Source organism: Oncorhynchus clarkii, chromosome 10 (assembly GCF_045791955.1).
Source record: "Oncorhynchus clarkii lewisi isolate Uvic-CL-2024 chromosome 10, UVic_Ocla_1.0, whole genome shotgun sequence".
NCBI lineage: Eukaryota > Metazoa > Chordata > Actinopteri > Salmoniformes > Salmonidae > Oncorhynchus > Oncorhynchus clarkii.
The window spans coordinates 2870495-2884956 of NC_092156.1; the positions used below are offsets into that span (position 1 = coordinate 2870495).

The following is a 14462-nucleotide window of genomic DNA, read 5'->3' on the forward strand; positions in this document are numbered from 1 at the left end:
TAATGACTCCAACCTAGGTGTATGTAAATTTCAGACTTCAACTGTATCAGGTTAACCAGGCAACCCTGGTCCTGGGGTACCACAGGCCCTTCATGTTCATGATTTAAACCGATCTGGAAGACCAGGTGTGTTGAATTAAAGGCAATCACTGAACTGATCAATTAGCTCAGTTGGTCAGGTGTTGAGCCTAGTTTGGACACAAAAATCTTGCAGTACCTCCAGGAACAGGGTTACCTATAGATTACTAGTAGGTTGAAGTTTCCCCCAGTAATCACTGATTCCAAGGGCAGATATGTTTCTGTCCCCTAAAGCCTCATTTCTGAAGAACGCAGAATAATATTTACTCGCGTAGCACAAAAAAATATGCACACATGGGCAGCCCCGCCAATTTGTTTCAACAAGGCAGGATGACAATTTTGTGTAGCCGGTTGATAAGATGCTTTCTTGCGTAGGGTATACATCAGGGTTGGGGTCAATTCCAGCCAATTACCTATCCATAATACTAAGGGTATACATCAGGGTTGGGGTCAATTACAGCCGATTCAGAGAGTAAACCTAATTTAAATTCCAAACATTCCTCATTGAAAAGTATTGAAGAGAATTGTAATTAATCACCCCGACCCCTGGTATATCATGGCTTAAATGATCAATATTAGTATTATGGATAGGTCATCTGATCCTAGGTCTGTGGTACAACTTCTACCCCAAGATACAGAATACACACATCACAACAGATTGTAGAGTTAAAAACACACGGTAGCAATGAGGTCAGGTGGAGTCCTCGTCTCTCAAGGCGAAATCGCCACGCTATCTGGCGTAACACGACGACACAGTAGCTCTCGAGCATTAGTACCTTCTAGAAACTATGCTAGAAACTATGCTATGGTGTACATGAACACACACACACACGTAACCGCACACGTAACCGCACACCAACCGCACACCAAGAAGCATGATTGTCACATGTAAAAAAAACAAACAAACAGACAAACTGATAGTGAATTCAGACTTCATAAATGAGCCATTTTAGCAACCACACTAGTATTTGCTGCCAAGTTATCAGCAGAAGTTTATAAAATTATATCATTGACTTTTAGTATCTGTTAGGTCTGGTTTTAAAATGTAATAGATTTGAGCAAGAAGCCAAGGCCGGTCCTCTTGTAATAACTTAATAGCTAACAACACAAGAACATAGATGACAATATGATAAGAGTAAAACATGTTTATGTTGTTGGCACTAACAGGTTCATGTATGGTATAAATTATTTATTGATTGATCATGGAAGCTCGGTCATTGATGATTATAGTACAGGTGATGCATTTCCTGATTTGACTTATGTAGGAAAATAAAATATGTGAAATATCAACTATTGTCATATAGTTAGGAATACAGTTTATACTGATGTTTGTATACACATGTTCTGTATAAAACAACCTCTAAAATATATTTCAACAGACCATAAAGGTCACAAAAAATATATTGGAAAGTTGTGAGTGAATTTCAGTACTTGTTAGCATTTACAACTTGTCTAAATCCGATCATCAACTGATTTCAGCCAGCGTCTGGCTGTAGATTGACTGCATTGTTTGAATATAATGTTGGGCATTTTGGGTAGTTCATTAAAAACATTTATTTAATCATTCCTCTAAAACGTACTGGCTAACAAACATACAGTGCAGATACATTCTTCAAAGTCATTGTTTTACACAACATCTTATAACAACACTCCCTGACCAACATGGCTGATCTTTATCTCATCATAAGAAGGTCCATGGCCATTCTAGTATTCTATTTCCAATGAGTCAATCTCTATGGTCCTTCTCCTGTCAGAATCAGAGATGGAATCAGGGAAATAGTTCCAGAACACCCAGAGGAGCTGGCTCCTCCCGCTGTTGCCGTTAGCAGCCCTGGAAGTGTGGCTGTGATTGGCTGAGGCTCTGGGTGGCCAGGAGACGCTGCTGCTGCTGTAAAAACATGATCACCTCAGGACTCCTCAGCAAAGACTGGGGACAGAACACACACACACACAGACAGACATTAGTGTGATATGTAGTGCATTGTCTGAATTCATAATTTAGACCTATTTTGCAACCACTAGAGATGTGGGTGAACTGGCATAACTACAGCAGTATTAACTGTCAGACAGACAGACAGACAGACAGACAGACAGCTAATACTGACTAACAGACAGACAGACATACATACAGTCAGTATTTACAGTCAGTCAGTCAGTATTTACAGTCAGTCAGTCAGTCAGTATTTACAGGCAGTCAGTCAGTCAGTCAGTCAGTATTTACAGTCAGTCAGTATTTACAGTCAGTCAGTCAGTATTTACAGTCAGTCAGTCAGTCAGTATTTACAGTCAGTCAGTCAGTATTTACAGTCAGTCAGTATATACAGTCAGTCAGGATTTACAGTCAGTCAGTCAGTCAGTCAGTATTTACAGTCAGTCAGTCAGTCAGTATTTACAGTCAGTCAGTCAGTCAGTATTTACAGTCAGTCAGTCAGTCAGTTAGTATTTACAGTCAGTCAGTATTTACAGTCAGTCAGTATTTACAGTCAGTCAGTATTTACAGTCAGTCAGTCAGTTAGTCAGACAGTCAGTATTTACAGTCAGTCAGTATATACAGTCAGTCAGTATTTACTGTCAGTCAGTATTTACAGTCAGTCAGTCAGTATTTACAGTCAGTCAGTCAGTATTTACAGTCAGTCAGTCAGTATTTACAGTCAGTCAGTATTTACAGTCAGTCAGTCAGTTAGTCAGACAGTCAGTATTTAAAGTCAGTCAGTCAGACAGTCAGTATTTACAGTCAGTCAGTCAGTATTTACAGTCAGTCAGACAGTCAGTCAGTCAGTATTTACAGTCAGTCAGTCAGTCAGTATTTACAGTCAGTCAGTATTTACAGTCAGTCAGTCAGTTAGTCAGTATTTACAGTCAGTCAGTCAGACAGTCAGTATTTATAGTCAGTCAGTCAGTATTTACAGTCAGTCAGTCAGTATTTACAGTCAGTCAGTCAGTCAGTATTTACAGTCAGTCAGTCAGTATTTACAGTCAGTCAGTCAGTCTTTACAGTCAGTCAGTCAGTTAGTCAGACAGTCTGTATTTACAGTCAGTCAGTCAGACAGTCAGTATTTACAGTCAGTCAGTCAGTATTGTCAGTCAGTCAGTCAGTATTTACAGTCAGTCAGTGAGTCAGTATTTACAGTCAGTCAGTCAGTCAGTCAGTATTTACAGTCAGTCAGTCAGTATTTACAGTCAGTCAGTCAGTATTTACAGTCAGTCAGTATTTACAGTCAGTCAGTCAGTATTTACAGTCAGTCAGTCAGTATTTACAGTCAGTCAGTATTTACAGTCGGTCAGTATATACAGTCAGTCAGTATTTACAGTCAGTCAGTATTTACAGTCAGTCAGTCAGTCAGTATTTACAGTCAGTCAGTCAGTATTTACAGTCAGTCAGTCAGTATTTACAGTCAGTCAGTCAATATTTACAGTCAGTCAGTCAGTCAGTATTTACAGTCAGTCAGTCAGTATTTACAGTCAGTCAGTCAGTATTTACAGTCAGTCAGTCAGTATTTACAGTCAGTCAGTCAGTATTTACAGGCAGTCAGTATTTACAGGCAGTCAGTATTTACAGTCAGTCAGTCAGTATTTACAGTCCGTCAGTCAGTATTTACAGTCAGTCAGTCAGTCAGTATTTACAGTCAGTCAGTCAGTCAGTATTTACAGTCAGTCAGTCAGTCAGTATTTACAGTCAGTCAGTATTTACTGTCAGTCAGTCAGTATTTACTGTCAGTCAGTATTTACAGTCAGTCAGTCAATATTTACAGTCAGTCAGCCAGTCAGTATTTACAGTCAGTATTTACAGTCAGTCAGTCAGTATTTACAGTCAGTCAGTATTAACAGCCAGTCAGTTTTTACAATCAGTCAGTATTTACAGTCAGTCAGTCAGTATTTACAGTCAGTCAGTCAGTATTTACAGGCAGTCAGTATTTACAGGCAGTCAGTATTTACAGGCAGTCAGTCAGTATTTACAGTCAGTCAGTCAGTATTTACAGTCAGTCAGTATTTACAGTCAGTCAGTATTTACAGTCAGTCAGTCAGTATTTACAGTCAGTCAGTCGTCAGTATTTACAGTCAGTCAGTCAGTATTTACAGTCAGTCAGTCAGTATTTACAGTCAGTCAGTCAGTATTTACAGTCAGTCAGTCAGTCAGTATTTACACTCAGTCAGTCAGTATTTACACTCAGTCAGTCAGTCAGTCAGTATTTACAGTCAGTCAGTCAGTCAGTCAGTATTTACAGTCAGTCAGTCAGTCAGTATTTACAGTCCGTCAGTCAGTATTTACAGTCAGTATTTACAGTCAGTCAGTCAGTATTTACAGTCAGTCAGTCAGTATTTACAGTCAGTCAGTGAGTCAGTATTTACAGTCCATCAGTCAGTATTTACAGTCCATCAGTCAGTATTTACACTCAGTCAGTATTTACAGGCAGTCAGTCAGTCAGTCAGTATTTACAGGCAGTCAGTCAGTCAGTCAGTCAGTATTTACAGTCAGTATTTACAGTCAGTCAGTCAGTATTTACAGTCAGTCAGTCAGTCAGTATTTACAGTCCATCAGTCAGTATTTACAGTCAGTCAGTATTTACACTCAGTCAGTATTTACAGGCAGTCAGTCAGTCAGTCAGTATTTACAGGCAGTCAGTCAGTCAGTCAGTCAGTATTTACAGTCAGTCAGTATTTACTGTCAGTCAGTCAGTATTTACTGTCAGTCAGTCAGTATTTACTGTCAGTCAGTATTTACAGTCAGTCAGTCAATATTTACAGTCAGTCAGTCAGTCAGTATTTACAGTCAGTATTTACAGTCAGTCAGTCAGTATTTACAGTCAGTCAGTATTAACAGCCAGTCAGTTTTTACAATCAGTCAGTATTTACAGTCAGTCAGTCAGTATTTACAGTCAGTCAGTCAGTATTTACAGGCAGTCAGTATTTACAGGCAGTCAGTATTTACAGGCAGTCAGTCAGTATTTACAGTCAGTCAGTCAGTATTTACAGTCAGTCAGTATTTACAGTCAGTCAGTCAGTATTTACAGTCAGTCAGTCGTCAGTATTTACAGTCAGTCAGTCAGTATTTACAGTCAGTCAGTCAGTCAGTATTTACAGTCAGTCAGTCAGTCAGTATTTACAGTCAGTCAGTCAGTATTTACAGTCAGTCAGTCAGTCAGTATTTACACTCAGTCAGTCAGTATTTACACTCAGTCAGTCAGTCAGTCAGTATTTACAGTCAGTCAGTCAGTCAGTCAGTATTTACAGTCAGTCAGTCAGTCAGTATTTACAGTCCGTCAGTCAGTATTTACAGTCAGTATTTACAGTCAGTCAGTCAGTATTTACAGTCAGTCAGTCAGTATTTACAGTCAGTCAGTCAGTCAGTATTTACAGTCCATCAGTCAGTATTTACAGTCAGTCAGTATTTACAGTCAGTCAGTATTTACAGTCAGTCAGTATTTACAGGCAGTCAGTCAGTCAGTCAGTATTTACAGGCAGTCAGTCAGTCAGTCAGTCAGTATTTACAGTCAGTATTTACAGTCAGTCAGTCAGTATTTACAGTCAGTCAGTCAGTCAGTATTTACAGTCCATCAGTCAGTATTTACAGTCAGTCAGTATTTACACTCAGTCAGTATTTACAGGCAGTCAGTCAGTATTTACAGTCAGTCAGTCGTCAGTATTTACAGTCAGTCAGTCAGTATTTACAGTCAGTCAGTCAATATTTACAGTCAGTCAGTCAGTCAGTATTTACAGTCAGTCAGTCAGTATTTACAGTCAGTCAGTCAGTATTTACAGTCAGTCAGTATTTACAGTCAGTCAGTCAGTATTTACAGTCAGTCAGTCAGTATTTACAGGCAGTCAGTATTTACAGGCAGTCAGTATTTACAGTCAGTCAGTCAGTATTTACAGTCCGTCAGTCAGTATTTACAGTCAGTCAGTCAGTCAGTATTTACAGTCAGTCAGTCAGTCAGTATTTACAGTCAGTCAGTCAGTCAGTATTTACAGTCAGTCAGTATTTACTGTCAGTCAGTCAGTATTTACTGTCAGTCAGTATTAACAGCCAGTCAGTTTTTACAATCAGTCAGTATTTACAGTCAGTCAGTCAGTATTTACAGTCAGTCAGTCAGTATTTACAGGCAGTCAGTATTTACAGGCAGTCAGTATTTACAGGCAGTCAGTCAGTATTTACAGTCAGTCAGTCAGTATTTACAGTCAGTCAGTATTTACAGTCAGTCAGTATTTACAGTCAGTCAGTCAGTATTTACAGTCAGTCAGTCGTCAGTATTTACAGTCAGTCAGTCAGTATTTACAGTCAGTCAGTCAGTATTTACAGTCAGTCAGTCAGTATTTACAGTCAGTCAGTCAGTCAGTATTTACACTCAGTCAGTCAGTATTTACACTCAGTCAGTCAGTCAGTCAGTATTTACAGTCAGTCAGTCAGTCAGTCAGTATTTACAGTCAGTCAGTCAGTCAGTATTTACAGTCCGTCAGTCAGTATTTACAGTCAGTATTTACAGTCAGTCAGTCAGTATTTACAGTCAGTCAGTCAGTATTTACAGTCAGTCAGTGAGTCAGTATTTACAGTCCATCAGTCAGTATTTACAGTCCATCAGTCAGTATTTACACTCAGTCAGTATTTACAGGCAGTCAGTCAGTCAGTCAGTATTTACAGGCAGTCAGTCAGTCAGTCAGTCAGTATTTACAGTCAGTATTTACAGTCAGTCAGTCAGTATTTACAGTCAGTCAGTCAGTCAGTATTTACAGTCCATCAGTCAGTATTTACAGTCAGTCAGTATTTACACTCAGTCAGTATTTACAGGCAGTCAGTCAGTCAGTCAGTATTTACAGGCAGTCAGTCAGTCAGTCAGTCAGTATTTACAGTCAGTCAGTATTTACTGTCAGTCAGTCAGTATTTACTGTCAGTCAGTCAGTATTTACTGTCAGTCAGTATTTACAGTCAGTCAGTCAATATTTACAGTCAGTCAGTCAGTCAGTATTTACAGTCAGTATTTACAGTCAGTCAGTCAGTATTTACAGTCAGTCAGTATTAACAGCCAGTCAGTTTTTACAATCAGTCAGTATTTACAGTCAGTCAGTCAGTATTTACAGTCAGTCAGTCAGTATTTACAGGCAGTCAGTATTTACAGGCAGTCAGTATTTACAGGCAGTCAGTCAGTATTTACAGTCAGTCAGTCAGTATTTACAGTCAGTCAGTATTTACAGTCAGTCAGTCAGTATTTACAGTCAGTCAGTCAGTCAGTATTTACAGTCAGTCAGTCAGTATTTACAGTCAGTCAGTCAGTCAGTATTTACACTCAGTCAGTCAGTATTTACACTCAGTCAGTCAGTCAGTCAGTATTTACAGTCAGTCAGTCAGTCAGTCAGTATTTACAGTCAGTCAGTCAGTCAGTATTTACAGTCCGTCAGTCAGTATTTACAGTCAGTATTTACAGTCAGTCAGTCAGTATTTACAGTCAGTCAGTCAGTATTTACAGTCAGTCAGTCAGTCAGTATTTACAGTCCATCAGTCAGTATTTACAGTCAGTCAGTATTTACAGTCAGTCAGTATTTACAGTCAGTCAGTATTTACAGGCAGTCAGTCAGTCAGTCAGTATTTACAGGCAGTCAGTCAGTCAGTCAGTCAGTATTTACAGTCAGTATTTACAGTCAGTCAGTCAGTATTTACAGTCAGTCAGTCAGTCAGTATTTACAGTCCATCAGTCAGTATTTACAGTCAGTCAGTATTTACACTCAGTCAGTATTTACAGGCAGTCAGTCAGTCAGTCAGTCAGTATTTACAGGCAGTCAGTCAGTCAGTCAGTCAGTCAGTATTTACAGTCTGTCTGTGCCCATGACTCACCAGTCTCTTCTGGTTGAGCACCTGTTCGATGAGGGAGGGTCTGGCCGGCCGGTCCCCCACGGTACCAAGACGCTGCTTGTTCACAGATACAGGCCTCTCCTCCAAGCTCTCCTGATCAACACAGGACACACACACACACACACACACACACAGAGAGTACAGTTCAACAAATAGCCATCACATTGTTTAGACTAGATCAGAACTCTCTAGTCCTAGTCTTGGGGATCCACAGTAAGGTTTTGTTCCAGCCTTGTACTAAATATAACAGACAATTAAACATTATATATATATATATATATATATATATATGATGATTAGTTGGATATGTATTAGTACTGGGCTGGAACAAAATCATGCACATATATTGCAACGTGTTTGTGTATATCTGTTTGTGTGTTAGTCAGATACATTCTTACATCTTGTTTGCTAGTGGACATAGCCTGGTCGCTCTTCTTCCTCTTGTATTTGTCTTTGTACATCTTGTTACGGTGTTTTTTACACATCCACGGCTTCCGCTGCTTGGCTACCTGGGTCGTAGTTTCCGTGCACCCGTCGTATGTACAAGTCTTTGAAATGTTATCGCTATCCCCGTAGCCTTCTTCATCATCATCGTCTTCGTCGTTGGGTTCTTCGGGACTCGCAGCGTTGTCCCGCGGGTCCGACGTGTCCAAAACATCGCTCTCCTCTTCGGCATCATCCATATCGTAGGAGAACATGTTGTTGTCCGACTCTTGTCGTGTGACTACATTTCTACTGTCGACAACACCGCTCTTGTCAACGTAGTACGTCTGTCCGTCTTTGTTGAGGATAATGCTCGAGTCCTTATTGTTGTTACCCGCTGACGTGTTACTCTCCTCTTCACTCATGATTGGGATAAAAATATATATTATTACTAGTAAATTGTAAGTTTAACGTTAGCTGGCGAGTAAAAATTGGACTTTAGGTAGTTACCATGCTGGTTAGCTTGACATTTCCACCCCCTCTCCTTCACCTAAGTAGATCTGAGTGAGTTCGGGCAATAAGTGATGGACCACGTTCAATTAACTGGAAAAACAGAATAATACGGTTATACCTGACTGTTGGCTGCTCTAAAATAGTCAATCACATAATTGTATTTATACATACCAGAAATGCTTGCTAGCAGACAAACATTCTCACAACAAAAATAAACGAAGACAAGGAGGAGTCTCTTCTCCTTCTCCGGTGGGGTTTATCGACGGTTGGCATCCAAAATGACGATGCGTTACCGCCGACTACTGTACTGGAGTGTGGGCCGCAGGAGACAGAGAAACTAAACCCTACCTGTCAGACCCGTTTGCTCTTAAAAAAAGACAACAACATATTTGAGACGATATAAAAAGGCGTTCTACTCAATATAATCTTGAAACGAATTTCCTGTATTCCCTTTTCCATCATACTAGATCTCAACCTCTCTCTTTCCCTCTCATACTGCCCACACTGACACATGCTCCACGGTCTCTGTTTCCTGGCAATAATCACACTTTCCTGTTGGATGCTTTCCTATCACATTTAAGGTCTTATTCAACAGACTGTGTCCAACACTTAATCTTGTAAAAATAGCCTCGTCTCTTCTGTCCCGTCCTGCCGTCCTCCCCTCCCCGAATTTCCTTTGCCTGCCCTTAGTATCTCTATTCCACTGCTCCTGTCATCTCTACACCATCACTGTCTATATCAGGCTGTTAACCTGTCATCTCTACACCATCACTGTCTATATCAGGCTTTAACCTGTCATCTCTACACCATCACTGTCCATATCAGGCTGTTAACCTGTCATCTCTACACCATCACTGTCCATATCAGGCTGTTAACCTGTCATCTCTACACCATCACTGTCCATATCAGGCTGTTAACCTGTCATCTCTACACCATCACTGTCCATATCAGGCTTTAAACCTGCTCCTGTCATCTCTACACCATCACTGTCTATATCAGGCTTTAACCTGTCATCTCTACTCCATCACTGTCTATATCAGGCTTTAACCTGTCATCTCTACACCATCACTGTCTATATCAGGCTTTAACCTGCTCCTGTCATCTCTGCACCATCACTGTCTATATCAGGCTTTAACCTGTTATCTCTACACCATCACTGTCTATATCAGGCTTTAAACCTGTCATCTCTACACCATCACTGTCTATATCAGGCTTTTAACCTGTCATCTCTACACCATCACTGTCCATATCAGGCTTTAACCTGCCATCTCTACTCCATCACTGTCTATATCAGGCTTTAACCTGTTATCTCTACACCATCACTGTCTATATCAGGCTTTTAACCTGCTCCTGTCATCTCTGCACCATCACTGTCTATATCAGGCTTTTAACCTGTTATCTCTACACCATCACTGTCCATATCAGGCTTTAAACCTGCTCCTGTCATCTCTACACCATCACTGTCTATATCAGGCTTTAACCTGTTATCTCTACTCCATCACTGTCTATATCAGGCTTTAAACCTGTTATCTCTACACCATCACTGTCTATATCAGGCTTTAACCTGTCATCTCTACTCCATCACTGTCTATATCAGGCTTTAACCTGTCATCTCTACACCATCACTGTCTATATCAGGCTTTTAACCTGTCATCTCTACACCATAACTGTCCATATCAGGCTTTAAACCTGCTCCTGTCATCTCTACACCATCACTGTCTATATCAGGCTTTAACCTGTCATCTCTACTCCATCACTGTCTATATCAGGCTATTAACCTGCTCCTGTCATCTCTACACCATCACTGTCTACTAAGTGCTTGGTTAGCCAGTACATCAACATCTCCACTACTAAGTGCTTGGTTAGCCAGTACATCAACATCCCCACTACTTAGTGGTTGGTTAGCTAGTACATCAACATCCCACTACTTAGTGGTTGGTTAGCTAGTACATCAACTGCCTCATTCCCCTCCATCCCCACATGGGCTGGGACCCAAGGAACTCTTATCTGTAACCCATCTGTGTAATCATGCCATGGGTTTGTAGTACATCATAAAACAGCTCGATGGGCGATGGGCGACTCTGGCAGCGCCGGAGTGAAGGGCGACTCTGGCAGCTCCGGAGTGAAGGGCGACTCTGGCAGCTCCGGAGTGAAGGGCGACTCTGGCAGCTCCGGAGTGAAGGGCGACTCTGGCAGCTCCGGAGTGAAGGGCGACTCTGGCAGCTCCGGAGTGAAGGGCGACTCTGGCAGCTCCGGAGTGAAGGGCGACTCTGGCAGCTCCGGAGTGAAGGGCGACTCTGGCAGCTCCGGAGTGAAGGGCGACTCTGGCAGCTCCTGACAGGAGGGAGGCTCTGGAAGCGCTGGACAGGAGGGGACTCTGGAGGGAGGAGACGGAGAGAGACAGCCTGGTGCGTTTGGCTGCCACAGGAGGCCTGGTGCGTGGAGGAGGCACCGGATGGACCGGACCGTGGCGGCGCACTGGAGGTCTCGAGCACCGAGCCTGCACAACCTGTCCTGGCTGGATACCCCCTGTAGCCCGGCAAGTGCGGCGGGGTGGAACAGACCGCATTGGGCTGTGCTGGCGAACCGGGGACACCATGCGTACGGCTGGTGAACCGGGGACACCATGCGTAGGGCTGGCTGGTGCCATATAACCCGGGCCGAGGAGACCCACTGGAGACCAGTTGCACTGAGCCGGCTTCATTCCTCCTGGCTCGATGCCCACTCCTGCCCGGCCGATACGAGGAGCTGCGATGTAGCTCACCGGGCTATGCGTTCTCACTGGGGACACCGTGCGCCTCACGGCATAACACGGTGCCTGCCCGGTCAACCTCTCTCCGCGGTAAGCACGGGGAGTTGGCTCAGGTCTCCTACCTGACTTAGCCATACTCCCCGTGTGCCCCCCCTAAGAAATGTTTGGGTCTGCCTGTCGTCTCTGTTGCGCTGCCATGCTAACTCCTCATAACGCCGCCGCTCGGCTTTAGCTGCCTCCAGCTCTGTGCCCAGGGTCCCTTACCATCCAAAAATCGGACCAAGACGCAGCGTTGTCAGTGTTCGTCATATTTAAAATAGAGACATAAAAAAAGGAACTAAGGTCAGGACGTATAATTCTGATGACCTGGATGGAATTATGGCGTGGCAGGGTAGCCTAGTGGTTAGAGTGTTGGACTAGTAACTGAAAGGTTGCAAGATCAAATCCCTGAGCTGACAAGGTAAAACATCTGTCGTTCTGCCCCTGAACAAGGCAGTTAACCCACTGTTCCCCTGAACAAGGCAGTTAACCCACTGTTCCCCTGAACAAGGCAGTTAACCCACTGTTCCCCTGAACAAGGCAGTTAACCCACTGTTCCCCTGAACAAGGCAGTTAACTCACTGTTCCCCTGAACAAGGCAGTTAACCCACTGTTCCCCTGAACAAGGCAGTTTAACCCACTGTTCCCCTGAACAAGGCAGTTAACCCACTGTTCCCCTGGACAAGACAGTTAACCCACTGTTCCCCTGAACAAGACAGTTAACCCACTGTTCCTAGGCCATCATTGAACATTTTGTGGTTTCATTATAGCGCTTGATGGTTTTTGCGAATGCACTTGAAGAAACTTTCAAAGTTCTTGACATTTTCCGGATTGACTGACCTTCATGTCTTAAATTTAATGATGGACTGTCGTTTCTCTCTGCTTATTTGAGCTGTTCTTGCCATAATATTGACTTGGGTCTTTTACCAAATAGGGTTGTCTTCTGTATACCACCCCTACCATGTCACAACACAACTAATTGGCTCATGAAAATAAATTCCACAAATTAACTTTTAACAAGGCACACCTGTAAATTGAAATGCGTTCCAGGTGACTACATCATGAAGCTGGTTGAGAATCCGCCTCTTTTTCAGGATCGTCCAGGCCAGATAGTCGACCTTAGAACACTATGAGTGGATACTCTCTCCTGGGTTGGTTTAGCCCAGAATCACCCCTCATACGATTCCTACCAATGCACCTTTAGTTGGGTCTCAGGTTCCTTCATACCAGCAATTCAGGTTCCCGATAGACTATTTAACCAGATGCTACAAATCCTGAATTAATCCGGTCTGTTTCAGAAACCTGGAGTAAAACGACATGCGCTTGTATGACTCTTTGATGACACAGGGTTTCAGAACAATAAAGCAAGTTTATTCAAAATTACAGAAAAAAGGCATAAAAAACCCTCGATCAACCAATCACAAATCAATATCACCAATCGATGATAAGCAAAACATTTCCTTGGATTAAATTGAGCGCCCTTAACTAAACCCTTATTAGGGTCTACCAATATTATATATTTTTTTTCACAATTTAATGAGAAGCACTGTATTTAATAACAAGAAAAACATGTTCTTACCTTCTACAACTTATAAACAGATTTTTGTCTCCCCCCTCGGGATGCTCAGTCCCTCAGTTGGTGTCTAAAAAACTAACAGCTACTAGAACACTTCTACCAATGAGGTAACCTATAGGATTCCTCCTAGAATGTTCTAGAACACTTCTACCAATTAGGTAACCTAAAGGGTTCCTCCTAGAATGTACTAGAACACTTCTGTCAATGAGGTAACATTAAGGGTTCCTCCTAGAATGTACTAGAACACTTCTATCAATGAGGTAACATTAAGGGTTACACCTAGAGTGTACTAGAACACTTCTATCAATGAGGTAACATTAAGGGATTTCCAGATCAAGCTAGCACCTTTACTATACTTCATTAACATCAACTTCTTAAAACATAAATTTTTCAAACGACCTTTACTCAATTCTAATCTTACTACAACCTAATTTATTACTCCAGTTATATTTTAATACTTCAATATTTTAAACATTTCAACATTATAACATTTGACCATTATAACGTCTCGTTATCAACCTCCTAAGGCCTTGTCCTCTAAGCAGAATCAAACACAGTCTATATGATTCACAACTTAAAGAAAACTACATTATAACTCTCTTTACCTTTACCTGCATTATTTTAACACCTTTAATATCTCCCAATGTTTTCAACCTTTAACATTTAATATGTTTAACCTTTAATTAGGATTTCAATCAATTCCAGTCCCAATTAATTTCTTCTTCTCTTTCGTCAGTGTCAATTCATTTCTTCTTCTCTTTCGTCAGTCAGTTAATTTCTTCTCTTTCGTCAGTGTCAATTCAACCTCATTGTTCATTGTTCCATGTGTGAGTGAAAGTGAAACGTCTTCCTGAGTGTGTGTGGGTGTTTACAAGTGGGTCCTACCTACCGGTGTCCTCTGTCACTAAAATGTCACAGAAAACTGAGCCTCAACCAACTATTCTTGACACAGGAAAGAACCTCAGTCTACCTCTGTACATTACCAAACAGGAAAGAACCTCAGTCTACCTCTGTACGTTACCAAACAGGAAAGAACCCCAGTCTACCTCTGTACATTACCAAACAGGAAAGAACCCCAGTCTACCTCTGTACGTTACCAAACAGGAAAGGACCTCAGTCTACCGCTGTACGTTACCAAACAGGAAAGAACCCCAGTCTACCTCTGTACGTTACCAAATAGGAAAGAACCCCAGTCTACCTCTGTACATTACCAAACAGGAAAGAACCTCAGTCTACCTC

At 41.9% G+C, this 14462-nt stretch overlaps 1 protein-coding gene across 2 annotated transcripts; it reads right to left on the reverse strand.

The window, feature by feature from the left end:
- Window positions 1-1311: 1311 nt before the first annotated feature.
- On the reverse strand, window positions 1312-9090 carry LOC139419380 (regulatory factor X-associated protein-like). 2 transcript variants are annotated; one of them, XM_071169326.1, is made up of 4 exons: window positions 9028-9090; window positions 8319-8946; window positions 7903-8013; window positions 1312-2004 (listed from the first exon to the last, which is right to left on the reverse strand). In XM_071169326.1, exons 2-4 carry the CDS (start codon window positions 8766-8768, stop codon window positions 1900-1902), a joined length of 666 nt encoding a protein of 221 aa, XP_071025427.1. In that variant the 5' UTR covers window positions 8769-8946; window positions 9028-9090; the 3' UTR covers window positions 1312-1899. The 2 variants fall into 2 exon arrangements, with proteins under 2 accessions (XP_071025427.1, XP_071025426.1); XM_071169325.1 differs by having other exon boundaries at window positions 8319-9079.
- Between the last annotated feature and the right edge of the window lie 5372 nt (window positions 9091-14462).

What these genes read in the sequence shown, in the direction of transcription:
- LOC139419380 (XM_071169326.1), bottom strand. Translation starts at nt 8,768, where the DNA reads ATGAGTGAAGAGGAGAGTAACACGTCAGCGGGTAACAACAATAAGGAC. An exon ending in TGTCCACTAGCAAACAAGAT is followed by an intron (nt 8,014 to 8,318) that starts GTAAGAATGTAT and finishes TGTGTTGATCAG; the next exon opens with GAGAGCTTGGAGGAGAGGCC. An exon ending in TGCTCAACCAGAAGAGACTG is followed by an intron (nt 2,005 to 7,902) that starts GTGAGTCATGGG and finishes TTCTGTCCCCAG; the next exon opens with TCTTTGCTGAGGAGTCCTGA.